The sequence below is a fragment of the Curcuma longa genome, chromosome 4, assembly GCF_044706935.1.
Source record: "Curcuma longa cultivar G26 ecotype Majalengka, Jawa Barat chromosome 4, ITB_CL_G26_1.1, whole genome shotgun sequence".
Taxonomy (NCBI): domain Eukaryota; kingdom Viridiplantae; phylum Streptophyta; class Magnoliopsida; order Zingiberales; family Zingiberaceae; genus Curcuma; species Curcuma longa.
The window spans coordinates 14,853,804-14,870,334 of record NC_133864.1 but is presented as its reverse complement, the minus strand read 5'-3'; the positions used below and the strand labels follow the sequence as shown (position 1 = coordinate 14,870,334).

Here is a 16,531-nt window from a genome sequence, read left to right as displayed (position 1 = left end):
CCTTGATTTATTTTTTTTTTCAAGATATCTGGTGTGATTGTGTCGCGTGTTTGGAAAGTTTTTGAGTTTCCCTCAACTCTCTACAATCTATTGATCAAGCAGATCATTAACTGGGGCATGAAAACCAAGGTGAGTTTTATGTACTTGAATCTATTGCTCAATATTGCTTTCCAGCAAGTTTAAGAAGTCGAGTCATCGAGTAAAGGAATTGAATTATAATGAAAAACTAAGTTGAGTTTCATGTATCTGAATCTAGTTGTCAACATTGTTTTCGAGCAAGGGAAATACAAACCGAACAGCATTGAACATCCAGAAAATTGCCAAACAAAATGTGTCCCGAGCAGAAATATCATAAGAACATCAAACCACTAGCAGACACATCAGACGTACCATCCTCTACCTGACTAGTCAGAAGTAGAACTATAACTGAAGTCGAAGTACATGAAAACCGTGTTTAGTTTTATGTATCTGAGTCTATTAGTCCGCATTTTTTTCAGGTAAGGGAATTGAAGTGCAGCAATGATAGTATCCACCTTCATCATGCTTGAATCTCTGGGACAAATGCACCTGCGGGATGTGGTATGCCCCCCAGTCCTCAGAACCATAAACTCTAAAAATGTGTCGCGCATCGAAATAATCTCTCCGACTTGTCCTGGAAAAAATTTGCCTTCTTACTCAGAAAAAAAAATCACAGCAAAATAGTTGCAAATGACAGAAGAGAGTAGTGAGCACCTTTTCCTGTGTCGGGCATTCATCACGGTTGCATGTAGCTGCATTTAGAGTGTTAGGAATTGGAATTCAGTAGAGAACAATAACTTATTCTTGGTTTCCTAGTGCTTCTGATCTAAAACTAAGAAAGTCTTAACAATGCTTTTGAGATTTTCCTAGTGCAAAATTATGATCTAAATGCAATGGTAGCAACTGAGACACTAAGATCTGGCATGCTCTTACTGACAACAAACCACACACCTACTAGCTTGCAATTTCAATATGTGGGATTAGAAAAGAATTACCTTCAGTGATTGTTGAGCATCCTTTTCGAGAACAAGGCCAGCTTCAACATAAGCATCAATGATAACCTCTGCGGTGGGGGGTACAAAAGGTTAAGTGTGAACATTTTGGCATCACAAAGTTTACGTGTTTTCTAGCATTCAACTATTTTTTAATACAAATATCAGTCAAGTTGGAAAATTTTTGGATACGGCAAGCACGCAACAACCGTCCCTCTTCACCAATTTCCTTGACTGGGACATACACAACTCGGGCCTTAGCAGGCGAACCTTTCATGCACATCTGCAAACAAGATCCAAAGTCAAATATTTCCTATGTACTTTTGGTAAGGACCTTGTAAGTTAGGCAAGGCATAAACCATCAAAAGAACTAGCCACAACCAAAATCATCAATAGTTCCATAATGCGCTTCCAACAGTAAGTAGTTAACAATGGAAGAATTAACTTGAATATTCAACCAGTTTTATTACAAGGAAAATGGCAAATCAAAAAGTCTTGGTTTCTTTGAGAGAACCATCAGGAATTTCAATGAGAACAATTGTTGAGCAAATGCCGTTGATCATCTAAACAACAACAACCAAGTCTTATTTCATTAGGTGGGGTTGGCTCATTGATCATCTAAAATAGATCATATTTTGAACATCAAGATTTCAAGTGGAGATATAAGAGTGACAGAATGAAGACTACAATGATCAAAATAGAGGAACAAAAAGGGCATACCAGTCCTCTAAGTCTTACAGAAACAGGCTGATTTTCCAAAGCATCCAGCACTTTTGATGATATTTTCTGTGATCAACAAGGAAAACATCCAACTATCAATTAACCAATTCCCAGAATACCTGTGAGTAGATAGTTTACCTGCAGAACCTCAGTAGCCATAGCAATCCTTTCTTTGTTCCATAATTTCAGCATTAGAACAGTTAAATGGAATGTTTTTGGTTTTATAAAGATGGATTTCTCAATGCCCATATCTGTATTATTAACAAGGACGATCAACAATATTTAACTGGCAAAATTAGAAAGAACAAATAAATAAATAAATATTGGATGCATGATATAAATAAAAAAATTTGCAAGTCTCATATTTCTAAATAGAAATACAATAATCACACAAATCAATCACATGAAAAATGACTTAGGAAAGGACAAAGGGCTAACATTTTCCTACCTGACAAAATAGAAGCTTTAGAAGCAGATTTATAGCCTATAGAATCCATCTTTACTTTCACATGATTGTTTTCATCCTTAACTTCAAGCTGAACTGTAACTTTCTGATTTAGGTTATCCTCCTCATCTGTAGCATCTTCATTTGATTCATGTTCCAGGTCATCCTCAGGCCCAACTGCAGCATCTCCAAGAATAGACTTCTGGAAACGAGTCAGCTTTTCCACCAGTTCCGGGTGGAGAGCCAATGGTAGGGATATAAAGTGAGAATAATCAAGCTTTGGGCTTTTCACGGCCTGTAAATGACAACTGAAAGTTTACTATTCCACGAGTTGCATAATAAACTAAAGCAGCTTTATAAACCATGGCATCAAATTAATTTGTTCAAATGAAATTTACTTTTTACTCAACTAAAATGCCATTGATATGATAAATTAGTTTGCTGCAGCCTGCACAACATATTAAATTAATGTAAAAACATTAAACTGTAATAACCGAGATATTTGAACCCAACGTCTAGATGAGAGAATTATTCTTCACAACCATTTCATGGAAACTAGCATACAATTATGAGAGGATTGTTCCTCATAACCATTAGACAATAACTAACATAAAATTTACTAATCAAGTTGATTAACCTCTTCAATTATACTAGCTATCTTTTCTGAAGCTTTAGCAACACTTCCAATTGAGCCCTCAACAACTGCAAAAGGGGAAATTTTGATCCAATTACCCAGTGAGAAAAAAATCAAAAATAATATAAACAATAAAAAACATGACAAATAATTAATTTTCTTCATGGAAGCCAAAACTGGCAACAAGTACCAGTGTAGTGTCAGTGATTGTGAACGTTCAATATCATATATGTTGATAGTTGTAGGTCATGTATTTTGAATTCTTTTATGTAACAATAAGACTCCAATAAAGAACCATGCCAGAACAAAAGTACACATCAATTACGAAAACAGATTAAGAGAACAAAAGAGCATGCATTGGCCTCACTGCTTAACAAAACAAGTATAAAGGATATATCTTTAAAAAATTTTCTTATTCATTCTTCATTCAGTACAGATGAGACAAATTACAAGTTGATCAAGCATGTGTTTGTTAATTATTAACTAAAGTAGGTTTGAAATCCTTGCAAAAAGGAATTCTTCTTGTTTTACTCCCGGTTGTGTTTCCTATGAGGAAGGAAAATTGCAGGGGAGAGAATGCGAGTATGAGAGTAGGGAAGTAAGTTAAAGGGGAAAATATACAGAAATTTATCTCTCATTTGTGTTTCATTGAATGATAAATATTTGGACTGTTGAATATGTTGTTTCAAAAATACAACCAAAACACGTAAAGTATATTATTCCCATTAAAGGTGATAATATTAAGAATCTTTCTCAGAGATTAAAAAAATACAACGATAGGGAACTGTAAGGGCCAGCATTGGCTTTGAAGTAAGCTTCAGTAAAATTTAGCCATGCAGGAAACAGTACTACAAACAATGTGGAGGAGAGATAACAACAAACACTAGAAGTAGAACAGAACATTAAGAAAGCATAATAGTGAAAGGTATGTGACAATAAGAACAAAAGGTTTTTGAGGAAACAACGTCCGATTGTTAAATACTAACTCACCAATGTTGCTATCCTCTTTGGAGGAAGGGAGCCCAATCTTAACACCAAAATCTCCCTCAATTTGTTTTTGCATTGAACCACTAAAAGATAGAAAATTCTGTATTTAAGGACTACTAGAGATTTTGCATTGAACCACTAAAAGGGGTATACTAGATGAAACAAGCAAATGTACAGATAATTCAGAAGGTCATACCCTTTTCCTTTAATAAAGCGAATCAAAGAAGCATCTACCTGCAGAAATGATTTTAGATCTGTAAATGAATTTTGGTTATCTTGCAATATAACTTACATTGAATTATCCACCAAAACTTGCAAGAAAAGAAAACCAAGAATAGGAGACTATAAATTGAGGGTGTAAACCAAGATATACATTCATTGATCAGAAAGAGAAGAATCTCAAGAGATACCTCAATAGAAACTGAAGAACTTTTATCTTGGCTTCCTAAATCAGCACCCTCCTCAACTGTAATATGTTCAGGGTTTTCACCAGATATGGAAGCGGTAGTAGAATCACAACTTTTGGAGAAAGTTCCTGCTATGGTTTCTAAATGGCTCGCATGATCGACTATGCTAGAACTTGTAGTTACTTTTTCCAAATAGTTCTCATGATCCACTATGTTAGAACTTGTGGTTAATGTCATTGAAGTGTCAGACATAGACTCATCCTGGGTGTAGACCTGCTCATCTGAAACACCTGTAGGCTTGTTCTTTTGCCCTTCAGGCTGTTGGCATAGAAGATCTGGTCCTTTATCATAGTCAACTGCATCAAATGATATCTTAGAATAATTAGATGGACAAAGTCCCAAGAAACTCCTTTTAAGCTTCAAATGAAGACTTCCATATTCCTCAAAGGTTCTTTAGAGTTCCTATAAAATCCTTATAATTCTGATATGCTTTCATTTCCTATGCATAGACTTGCAATTCAAAAGCTTCTAGAATAAACATTGTGATTTACAAAGGCTATAGTACACCTAGCTAAACTTGTTTTTACAAAACGAGATGATATGCCATTGTACCGCTAAATGTGAAACAAACTCCCAATTGATGTTTGACAATTATTGAGAAAGAACAAAAAATGCAACTATGGCTTCGTAAACTCAAGGCATACAGTTGCAATTGTCTCTTAGACAGCAAGGAGTCACTCCCTAAAGAGCATAGAATAAAAAGTAGGGAGTAGGTATATGGTCTTTTAGATTTTTTTAAAACTATTCCCAAAACATTTCCAATAGCAGTTGAATGCATGGTTATTTCTGAATGTATGAAACTTCAACGATACATACAGCCCATTGCAGTTTGTCCTGCATCTACAGATTTATTACTATTGAAAAATGTTTCCTTCAATGCATAGCAGACAACAAGAACAATAGTACATGAGCACTGCTGATCTTCCAGTTGTAGAAGAATTCGCTGCATGTAAATTCTTGCAGATTTTCAATAGACAATACAAATAAGGCATAAAGGAAACTTTTCCTAGTTTAACTGTAAATACGAATAAGCTTATTATGAGAAATACACGAAAAATCTTAGGTGCATAAACATATCAACCTAAATTAGATGACTCTCAGGATAAGGATTAGATAATTCTCAACTAATCATATTGAAGTAAATACAAATTAACAATTCAGTTCATAGCTTCAAGATACGAAAATAAATCAGTAGCTACATTATCTTTTGTTCAGATACTAGTAAATTCCTGGCCATGATTTTGGTTTCCTGGGAAGCTACAGTAACTTCAAAATCAAGTGGAAGGAAAGGCAGAAACTTAGGAGAGAGGTTTCCTTTGTATTGTCTACTTGAAGAGAGAGGAAAGAAAACAATATAAGAGCAAATGATAAAATTAGCCCTTCAATTTTGTCATTTCTAAGACATGCACAGTTAAACCAATCCTTCCAACATTCATTCCCCTCTATAATCCCCTTTTGGTCTGAAACAGATGTGGGCAAAGGAGGTTCAAATTGTTCCCTTCCTCCCTTTGTGTTTTCTTCTACTGAAGTAGACAAGGAAATTGACTGCTCTGCTCTCCTCTTTCCCGCTGCTTGAGCTCCCTCCCCCTATGTAGACATGCCCTCAAATCAAGTGGAAGGAAAGACAAAAACTTAAAAAAGAACCATATTGAATTAGTTTGCTAGTCCATATTAAATGGGCTCTCATATATTGCTACATACCTAGCTAAGAATTGGTTTTTTTGAAAGCCACCGAATCTTGAAAAATGACTTGGAATTAAGTGAAAAAACATAGAGAGCGCTTTCTAGAATAATGTATAATAGGAGTAGCATATTTGCCAATATTTCTCAGACCTTTCTAAACAGCTGAAGTCATTTGGAATGCTCATGAGTCATGGTTAGGAAATAAAACAATAGAATCCAAAGTAAAAGAAAGATTCTATTTAGAAGAATTGGATATTAGCTCAGTTTGAAACTCAAAAATATGCAGAATCATTGAATCAGGAAAAACCTTCATGTGAAGCTGACTGAGTAGAGATTGGTCTCCATACATGCATAATTTCTTTCCGCTTTTTATGCCGATGCATCTTAGCTACTTCATTCATAGAATTAGATATTTTCCATTTGCAGCTCAATATCTGACCACGATCCCAAACCTGTAAGCCAAATCCTGTCAGCCTGTTTGGAACCAATTCTTGTTTGAAAAAGGAATTTTGTTTCTTTACTAGAAAAAATTTTTGTGAGGGTTACAATTTGAATTCTTGTTTTCAGACTTAGTGAGAATATGAGAATGGGCATTCAGTCTCTTATCTCTGGAACCATTCATGAAGAAACTAAAATATCGAGTTCATGGTTCTTTCTTAATCACCACTACAACCAATTTCCATTAGCGTTCCGAACCCCAAATTGTTAAGATAATAGAGACTAGTTCCTTTTTGTTACAGGAATCGAGTGCAATGTCAGAAATAGAATTTCAATTCCAAGCAAAAGTTAGAGAAATTAACCTGATTCTGACTTGAAGGATTCGCGAGACCGTTTAGCGGACGCACAACTTTGAGGAGGCGATCTATTCTGCTCAAGAATCAGCGGTCGAGTCAGGAAGGAACCAAACGGCTGCATTTAGGCAAAACGGAGGAGGAAGCAATGCAAATCAAAGGGGATTAGGATGATCTCGATCGAATAATTAAGTGAAAGATCTCCACCTCGAGAGTGAATAGCATGCGGCGATCATCTGGAATCGTGTAGCAGAAAGAGAGCAGTCGCGCCGCCACTTGGCGTTGGATTCGTCGGAGCGGAAAACAGACGGAAGTCCGTCGCGTGAGCGCGTGAGGCGCACGTGCACTGAGATTTTTTTATATCGTTGAATGACGATGACATTCACTACTTTTGGATACTCCTCCATTCCCAACGCAACTCACTACTCGCTATCCCAAATTGGAAGTTAAACCCAAAATCGATACTAATCTGTCGGTACCCACAAAAATTCAAAATTCAATATTATTTTAAAAAATTATATTTTCTAAGATCAGTTAAACCTTTAAGAAATAAAATTCTTTGAAATTAACTGAACACAATGAATAACTATATCACCTTTTTTTACATATTTAAAAACATATTAAATTATTTTTTAAATCTTATTTTTGTCATATTTCAACCCTACCTGCGAATACAATCGAGGTAGCGGCCCAAGAATTTGCATTTGAACCATAATTGATTGATTAGAATAATATTAGAAAGCGATATAATCATATGGCAACGTTATATTCACACAACACGAATAAAAAAAAAGGAGAGGAAGAGATTAAAAGAATGAGAAACATACATAAAAAATATATTGATTAAAAATAATTTGTTGACTATAAAGGGATGGTAAATTAGAAGGGGAAAAAAGGTCGCAAGAGAAAGGCAATAATAAATAATAAAAGAAATTAATGGAAAAGAAAATTTATCCTTCAAGCTTAAAACAGGTTTTTACTCTTAACAAATTTTAATACACGTTTCACCAAAACCATGTTTATTTATCCGTCAAAGCAATGTTAAAAAAGAAAAAGAAAAAGAAAAAGTGATTGTTCTATTACTTATCCTTTGCTCGTAATTCACCCTTGAACTTACGTAATCAATAAACAAACCCCAAAACATAGACAAATGCACATTATACATAACTACTTGAAAAAAGAAAAACAAACTATACCAATTCTACCATTTTTTTCCCAAGCTGAGAAAACGCAAAACCTGTTCATCATCTCTCTTTATGGACGTAGATACTAAGAAAGATGATCCAGATTCCATGTCTAAAGTCTTCAAAGGCCAATGTCTTGTCCTCTACAACAACAGCAACATTTAGATGTGGTAAGTTGATGAATGTGAAGTTGGTCATTAATCATGCAGATTATGTTCAAAAGCGTGTTTGTGTTAATGACTCAACTTACAGATACAGTGGTATTGCAATCTGGTAACAAGGATTAAAGACGAGAGCCTGGCACCTGAACCAAAGGAATAGAATACAAAAACTAAACAAGGAGCAGAGAAGCCAGGATAGATGGATCCACAAGGCATTTTATTACATGATATCCCTCTAATAAATAGACTTATCAACATTAATGACAAAACAAATTCATTTTATCCAATTTAAATGGAAAATTAAATGTTAAACCGAAAAGCATTAATTATGTAACACACTTAATAGTCACCTTAACAGGAGTAAGTGACCTGAGCAATAACAGTGCAGCCACTGTGTTATCGTGTTGTTGGACCCAACCACTTTGAATTTACACCTGAAGAGCCCATAAAGAACAGACGCTCAACCTGAGAAGTCCCATGCAGTGAACTGGGACTGACCATACATGGTGGCTACTCATACAACAGAATTACCGGTTATTTTGCCGAAGCATTACGCTGTAGCGTAGGAAACCAACTGCTGGAGGAGCCAACATGGGAAGCATCGGGTGGCCCTGATTGTTTGGAATTTACATGTTTCTTTGAAGAACCAGGGAAAGCAAGTGACGGGGATGATAGTTGAGGTAGTTCAGAACTTGTTCCTACTCTCTGGCAAGGAAGAGAAAAAGGATTGATAAAAATATAGCATAACACAATAGAGATAAAAGTATATTGCAATTAAAATATACAATGACGATGTAGGCAGGGAATGCTAATACTACATTGATAGTTCAACTGTATTAACTTACCAACTTATCTCTATCAGCTGGATATTTGAACTGCATTTGAACAATAGGACGACCTACATTAATAGGTGCGAGGTGCTCTGTGACTTCATCAGGGCGAGGAATGTTGCGGAAACTGGTAACTGGAATGGGATTTGATTGAGTCATTATAGCAAAAATAAAGGATTTTTGTATGATGAATACTAGATTGGTATATTTCTAAATTTTATCAGTACCACCACATTCTACAACTTTAAAACAAAAATAATAATAAAGCTATATTTTGCCATTGTGTATTTCCAATTTGAAGTCTAAACGTTGAAACAAATTTGAACTATGAACTTTCAAACATAAAAATAAAAACAATAGCAAAAGTAGACAAAAACCTTGTTGTCTGTCGGCGTTCATTGGAATCGCTTGACTAGTTGTTCCACCTGAGATCAGCTGTCATTCAAATAAAAATTCCATTAGCATAGATATAAAATAATAATAATAATGATAAAATAAAATAATTCCCATTGGCATCATTATTTGTTTATTTATTTACTTAATATTTATTTATTTATTTTGCAGTAATCCAGATAGTCCATCTATAGAAGAAAGAGTTCGCTGCTTATTAAAAGAATTCGAAATTGAATTTGGTAGTGTAAAGTGTACTAACAGAAGGTCGAGGTTGAGATCTTGTCCTTTGGGCTTGCTGGTATTTCAAAATTGTCCAGTCAAAGATATAATCAAATTCATAGCCTGTCGTAATTGAGCAAAAAAACATCAGCAGGATTTGAACAGAGAAAATTTCATCATTCATAACAAGTAAATAAATCAGTAGGACCAATGAGCTAACTTACAAAATGAATATACAACATTTTAGTGTACTCCAACTAGCAGATTGTCATGATCGAACAATATTATTCTTTTCAAATTTTTCAAAAAAAAAACATATGCAGACATCACAAATAGAAGAAGGAAGGGCAATCAACTCCAAAAAAGCCTACAGACCCCCCATCCGAGGCAAGGGCTTAACAATGGGTGGCAGGGAGCAATTAACTCTATTTAAGGCCTAAAAAACCCTAAGGACCCCGATCAAAGGCAAGGATTTAACACTGGCTAGCTGCTCCCAACAATATCTGGACTCCCAGATGGAAGGGCACTGAATGAAGGGAGATACATAACGACTGGAGGAGCCAAGCCTGCTGCAACAGGATAATGGATGTAAAGATTGAGCTGCCTATTTATCATATTGAAGCACTTTTCTCTCCTCCTTGCTCGCCCATCTTTACTCTTTAGCGAGATTGACAGGACTGGATTAGAGAGCTCAACATAGCAAAGTACATGTAGATAGTTGGCTCTTTGGAAGGGAATTGTGAATATATAATAAGGATGGCAATTCCAACTACTTATGATTGGGACATTCTTGACAAGAGAAACTCATACTAAACTAATTACAAAATAATGATTTTCCCATGTATTACCTTCACGAGTGAACAAATCACGGAAGAGACGCTTCAAGAATCCATAGTCAGGTCGTTGTTCAAACGTTAAAGAATGGCAATAGTGAAAGTAAGAAGCAAATTCCACTGGGTGGGATTTGCATAAAACCTATAGAAGTTTATAACAGTTATTAGTAATATTATTTATAGAGGAGATAAAACAATATGCAATTTCAGGATACATACTTCAATTGGAGTTGAAAGCTTCTTCTCACATATTTTATCATACTTCTGCTTCTTTGTGGCAGCCTTTAGACCTTGCCATGGAAGACTGATGAAACAGGAGTATAAGTTAATTATACTTGTTAAATCTGCATATTAAATCAGGGAGAAAACAATCTAGGTATCACTATGGCTAAAATAAACTAGATGTTAGACTGAAGAAAATAGAAAATTTCATGAGCTCCACAGATTAACAAACTGCAGAAGTATCAGAGAAGGGTAATCCTCAAAGTTGCAAGATAAATCTAACCAAGCAACAAAGTAAATTTAAATCTGGAAAGTAAATTTATTTTTCCTAACTAAAGCATACCTTCCTCTGAGAAAGTAGAGGAGAACATAACCAAGAGATTCCAAATCATCCCGTCGGCTTTGCTCTAGTTAGTTGGTGGATTAAGTAAGTATCATGCGCACAACTGTTAAATAAGACTGCTCAAATCAATTCTAATTACCAATTCCAAGATGGGTGTTGCAGCTAGCATACCGAGCAGTTCCAGTCAGGTTTTTGTTTTCTCTGTAAGGATCAAAGGATATGGATGATCAATGATCATACTAAATGCAGAGATGTAATTTTTAAAAACCAAAGGTAAAAGAACTATTGGTTTTGTATGTAACCACAGACTTCCATTTCTGGCTTCATCCTTCTAGACAATAATTATAAAGAAACAAACATGCATTTCTTCGTGAAGAGATATGAAATCAAAGTCATCCACAGATAGAAGACCTGTATGGAATATGACGATTAGTAGTAGAATCCCTATATCTTTTAGCAAGCCCAAAGTCGATGATGTACACCTGGAAAACCATATTTAAATAGATACTGTCACACAGAAAGAAAAGAAGAAATATGGTATTGTATATGCACCCAAGAGATTGATGAGAGGCACTGTGAGTTACTACCTGATTGGCCTTCCGACCAAGACCCATCAGGAAGTTATCAGGTTTGATGTCTCGGTGTAAAAAACCTTTTGAGTGAACATATTCTATTCTTGTAATCTGTTGAAATCAAAGATGATGGAGTGATCAAGCTTTTTCAATCGACAATGTTGGAGTACTACTGAGGAAGTATGTACAATGTTAGAGTACTTATAAGAAACTAAACATGATCTCAATATATAGATGAAACACAAGAACTCCTAATGGTGATGAGGAATAACAAAAAAAATGATAGGGAATCAAATCATGCTAACAATTATAAGAATATGGGGGAGGTTATTATCAAGAATTAAATAATAAGAACAAACAATTTCATGGGAATACAGAATAGCATGATTTCAACATTTCTTGATTGCATCATCATCATTATCATCATCCATACATGTTTGTCCCAACTATTTGGAATCAGCTATATAGATATACTCCAGTTATCCCTCTATTGAGCTCCAAAGCCTACAATATTCACTCATTGGGTTTATATAATTTTTTGCATCAACTCAAGTAAATCCTAGAAACAAATATATTAGTTCATCCATTAACACACTTAACGGGTGGTTGTTTTCTCATTGACACCATACTAACGTGTGCTACACATCTAGCCAATTTAATCTAGTATGTTTCCATTAGATTTCACTTTTTAGGTGATCATTTGTCAAAACTCATCAAAAATTAAGATATGATCCATTATTTACAAGTCATATGCAGGCACCTGAAAAATATATCACTTTCAATAAATCATTTTTTGCAGGTGAAATAGAACAATGTGAAAATATTTGGGCTTAAAGGGCAAAGCATGCATAACTTCTACCCAAGTGAACTAATCCCTTGTTATGAAAAGCATTTTCCTTCATGCAATTAAACCCTTTTGATGTTTTCAACACTAATCGAGCTGACAAAGTTTACCAAATTGTGCATGGCAGTAAAGTAAGGGTATTAAATCCATTCTATTTGTTAGTTTCCAATTACCATCTGATCTGCCAGCATCAGAACTGTCTTTAACGAGAACTTATGACCACAATAGACAAACAGATCTTCAAGGCTTGGACCCAGCAAATCGAGGACAAGAGCATTCTCCTCTCCATCAACACCATACCATTTTATATTTGGGATCCCACCTGCATGCACGATTTAACCAAATTAAGTTAAGGAGTTCCAAAACAGGGAGAGGAGAATTCTATGCCAATGATTCGTCTAACATACTTCCTCCCTGAAGAATATTATAAAGCTTGGCTTCATAAATTAGTTGTGGGTGCTTGGTCTTACTGTTCTCCTGCAACCATGAAGAACAAAAATAAGAATACACCCAACGCAACATATATAAAGCCACCACTAAACAATGTCAAATATAGGCAAGGTCATCGATGGAGATTGACAACTCGACTCTTTCAAAATACAATAGCTGAAACAACTTCCACCTTAGCACCAGAAAAAAAAATCAGCTGGTCATATAATTATCACATCACCACTTCGAGGAAGGTCAATTAATCTAAGAACACTGACTGACCAGATGCGCATAAGCGCGTCAATAAAGAGATCTAAAATTTCATCCATCAACAGAAATACCATAAACGGAGTACCCATAGGAAAAAAGGGGGAAATTTATCCTCAATCACAGTCGATGACCCAGAAGCAGAACGGAAAATCAATCAAGTACGCCACAATAGAACGGAGAACGTACGATCTTAACCGCGACGATCTCGAACGTGTCAACGTGCGTCGCTGTAACATAAGAGGGATCTGATCAGAGAAGAATAAAAACAAACAGAACGAATGAATAGAGAGCAAATTATATGTCGATCGATGAACCGAATTGGAGGCGAAGAAAACGCGCAGGGGAACGATTCGCTCACCTAGAAAGATTTCGCCGAAGGATCCGCTCCCGATCTTGCGCCCTAGCTTGTACTTCCCGCCTACGATCCGATCCATGGAGCAATTCTCGCCCACTCTGTCCCGGAATGGAGTCGATGAACTGGTTTTGAATTAGAGGCGAGAATTCGCGAGAGAGGTCCCAAGGGATGGGTAAGGGGCATGGACAAGTCGGTGAAGACGACGCTAGGGCATTTCGGGTAATTAGCGCCGCCCGCGAGGACGAGAAGGGGAGGAAGCTCGTTACCCGACTCGACGAGGCGGTCCAGCGCCGGACCGAACCGCTCCTCCTGCCTGTCACGGATCTTTTCGGTTTGTTTTGACTTTCGCTGAGCCGACGCGTGTGGATAAAGTCGCCATGAAGGTGGCTATATACGTGGCACGATTTCTACGTGGAACACGCTATTTCACAGAAGAGAACAATAAAGCTTTCCTCTTCGCCACCTTTGTCGTATTTTTCTCATCGAAATAAAATTATTATTAAAGGTTAAAGTGTTTACATCGAATATATAAGACAAGGGAAATCGATACGTCGATAACAATTCTCATTTATTCATTAAATAAATAAGAAACTAATAATATTTCTCTCTTTTTCAATTTGACGAAAAAATTAATTACCATTGGCGGGCCCACCAACTAGAACCCACACACCCTCACTGGGCACCCCACGATACACCACGAACGTCATGTAGTACCCTGGAGGCGCCACCGCCCCCGAGGGAGGCGCCGTCACCGACACCTGCCACCTCCCCTCTCCAACCGACGTCAGTTCCGCCACCCACAGCAATAGCAGCCTTTGCCCCATCGAGAACCCGTGCGTCGTGAACGGCGGCGCGTACATCGTCACCTTCACGTCCGCCGCCTCCACAGCGACTCGTTCCCCTGCAACTCGAACTGTACCGAGAACCCCTGCTGGTAGCTGACCGACGCCGGAGCAGATCCCTCCGAAATCTTCGGCCTGTGGACCGCTAGCGCCGGGTCGAGGTACGGCGGCTCGAACCGTTCCACCCGGAACTCCGTCGGGTACTTGGCCGTGTAGTTGTAGGACGGGTTCGGGTTGCTTCCGGCGACGAGCACGGAGGCGTCCGGAAGCACCGCGCTGGTCGAATGGTACATCCTGGAGATCATCGACGGCGTCAGTGGCTGGAACCTGCTGCGTTGGGGGGTTCGCCTGACTGCCGGACGGTAGAGGAGCGGCTCGAGGTTTGGTCCCTCGCCCCAGCCCCATCCGGAGGTGCCGCTCGTGGCGCCGTTGAGAAGGAGGAGATCGGCGGTTGGGAGGATGAGGAGGTCCCCCATGACGCGCGACGTGGGCATTCTCTCCGTGTGCCACGTGGCGTTGGGCCTGGTGATGACGAGCCGGCTACAGGTGGCGATGGCGGGGAGGAAGATCTGTTTGTCAGGCTGCGAGGGAGGCGGCGTTGTGGGCGGCTCCGCCGCAGATGATGACCTCTGCTTGGACGGCTGCGGAGGCAGAGCCACGGAGGCGGAGGGGGAGGAGGGCGGAGGCGGCGGAGGCGGGGTAGTTGCGGGAGCCGCCGGGGAGAGGGGGGAACTCGCGGAGGATGGCATTGGAGCGGGGGTCGAAGAGGATGGAGCGGTTGTTGGCGAAGATGAAGAGATTGCCATCGGAGGAGAGGTGGAGAAAGGGATAGAGGTTGTTCTCGACGTCGTCGGTGGTGGCGATGAGGAGGCGGAGTTCGTAGTTGGAGGGGTTGGACTGGCCGCGGGCGGGGATGAACTCGTAGCTGAACTGCCGGCGACCGCCCACCACAATGAAGCTGCCGTCGGGTAAGATTTGTTGGGTCGCGTACCTGCGGATTAAATTCGTAAACTCTGTAAATTTAATAATAAATTGTCGTATTAATTTTCCTGAAAATCTCAATCATCTTCACTAAAATACGATGATTGGTTTGGAAATCAACTGAATTGCACCCCGTTAATTAATTCCCTACCATCTGGGAGCGGAGAGAGCGGCTGGGTATTCGACCCAGTCACAAGTAGGGCAGGTTTCGAGGTACCGGACGGCGGCGGCGCCGTCGCGGAAGCCTCCAGCCTGCACCAGCGTCCCATCCGGTGCGAATCCTCCCGACGAACACCAAGTGTTGGTCAAAACCTGCACCATGATGATCCATATATCAGAAGAAAAGGCGAATTTTATCTGTTCACAAATAATTAATTAATTAATTTACTTTGAGCGGACGAAGTTGATCTTTCACGAAATCATATTCCACCGCGTGAGCCCAGCAGTCCTCCGGGGCAGCGCTGTTGTTAGGGATAGGACGACAATTGCCCGCCGGCAAGGCTATTTGGGTGGGGACGTAGTTTGTGGCATCAAACAGGATCGCCTTGTTCTCTTTGGTGATCGCCATGTGCATCGCCGACACGCCTGAGCTAGCACGTAAGAGCTTCCAGTTGCCGATGAACGTAGTCTCAAAGTTAGGATTTCTCCTTTCCTTCGGCGCCGGCATCGGTGCCGCTGTTGAGGTTCCATCAACATTAACGTTTACGCTTCCATGCAAGGCATTAATGGGATCATCGTCGAACAAGGGAGAGGCGAGATTAGTTGTGAGGGAGAGAAGAAAGAAGAAAATACGAAAACAAGTAGGAGGAGACTTATTCATGATTTTTCGTTATTCTTTCTCATCCCCTCTATACATTTTAGGCGTGGATGGTTATTTATTGAACGTTAGCATTGGCATTAATTAGTTAGCTCACCGTTGACTACATTAGATTGGACATGGAGTGGAGTCGAATATAGAATTAATGTCTTTGGTCGTCCTTAGTTTAAGGACCTAAATTAACTAAGGAGTCCACTAATCGATTGGCTAAATAAGGGTTTGTGTAAGTATTTTCTTTAATTAAGTAACAATTCTCCAAATCATTATATAATTTATATATATGCCTTGAGAATGAGATTCGACACTTGTCACGTAATCGTGACGATGAGTAACTAAAATCTACACAACCTTGACGACTCACCACCTCGAAGTGAAAGGAACAACACACTGACCACTACAAGACAAAAGCAACGGCTGCTAAGATATTGCAAACTCTTTTATTTCTTATTTTTTTAAAAATAAAAATTAATATTTTAAAAAACGAATATGAAAGTTGATG

The 16,531-nt window shown here is 38.5% G+C and overlaps 3 protein-coding genes across 4 annotated transcripts; all 3 read right to left on the bottom strand.

Moving 5' to 3' along the window:
• Positions 1 to 285: 285 nt before the first annotated feature.
• On the bottom strand, positions 286 to 7,051 carry LOC141828524 (uncharacterized). Of its 2 annotated transcripts, none has more exons than XM_074715966.1 (14): positions 6,945 to 7,051; positions 6,747 to 6,855; positions 6,254 to 6,398; positions 4,207 to 4,559; positions 3,993 to 4,030; positions 3,800 to 3,879; positions 2,813 to 2,877; positions 2,179 to 2,470; positions 1,869 to 1,981; positions 1,731 to 1,796; positions 1,203 to 1,293; positions 1,014 to 1,081; positions 733 to 770; positions 286 to 652 (listed from the first exon to the last, which is right to left on the bottom strand). In XM_074715966.1, the coding sequence occupies exons 3-14, from the start codon at positions 6,345 to 6,347 to the stop codon at positions 478 to 480; spliced, it is 1,473 nt and encodes a 490-aa protein (XP_074572067.1). In that variant the 5' UTR covers positions 6,348 to 6,398; positions 6,747 to 6,855; positions 6,945 to 7,051; the 3' UTR covers positions 286 to 477. The 2 variants fall into 2 exon arrangements, with proteins under 2 accessions (XP_074572067.1, XP_074572066.1); XM_074715965.1 differs by having other exon boundaries at positions 6,747 to 6,813; positions 6,945 to 7,049.
• Positions 7,052 to 8,339: 1,288 nt separating this feature from the next.
• On the bottom strand, positions 8,340 to 13,592 carry LOC141825968 (casein kinase 1-like protein 4). The gene is made up of 14 exons (XM_074713232.1): positions 13,396 to 13,592; positions 13,224 to 13,264; positions 12,746 to 12,815; positions 12,512 to 12,660; positions 11,510 to 11,605; positions 11,334 to 11,404; positions 11,062 to 11,123; positions 10,923 to 10,986; positions 10,577 to 10,661; positions 10,373 to 10,499; positions 9,565 to 9,647; positions 9,290 to 9,347; positions 8,928 to 9,046; positions 8,340 to 8,787 (listed from the first exon to the last, which is right to left on the bottom strand). The coding sequence occupies exons 1-14, from the start codon at positions 13,469 to 13,471 to the stop codon at positions 8,617 to 8,619; spliced, it is 1,272 nt and encodes a 423-aa protein (XP_074569333.1). The 5' UTR covers positions 13,472 to 13,592; the 3' UTR covers positions 8,340 to 8,616.
• Positions 13,593 to 14,021: 429 nt separating this feature from the next.
• On the bottom strand, positions 14,022 to 15,882 carry LOC141827146 (aldehyde oxidase GLOX1-like). The gene is given in 5 exon segments (XM_074714401.1): positions 14,022 to 14,285; positions 14,288 to 14,815; positions 14,817 to 15,225; positions 15,367 to 15,527; positions 15,604 to 15,882. Coding segments are annotated over 5 exon segments (1,641 nt in total).
• Between the last annotated feature and the right edge of the window lie 649 nt (positions 15,883 to 16,531).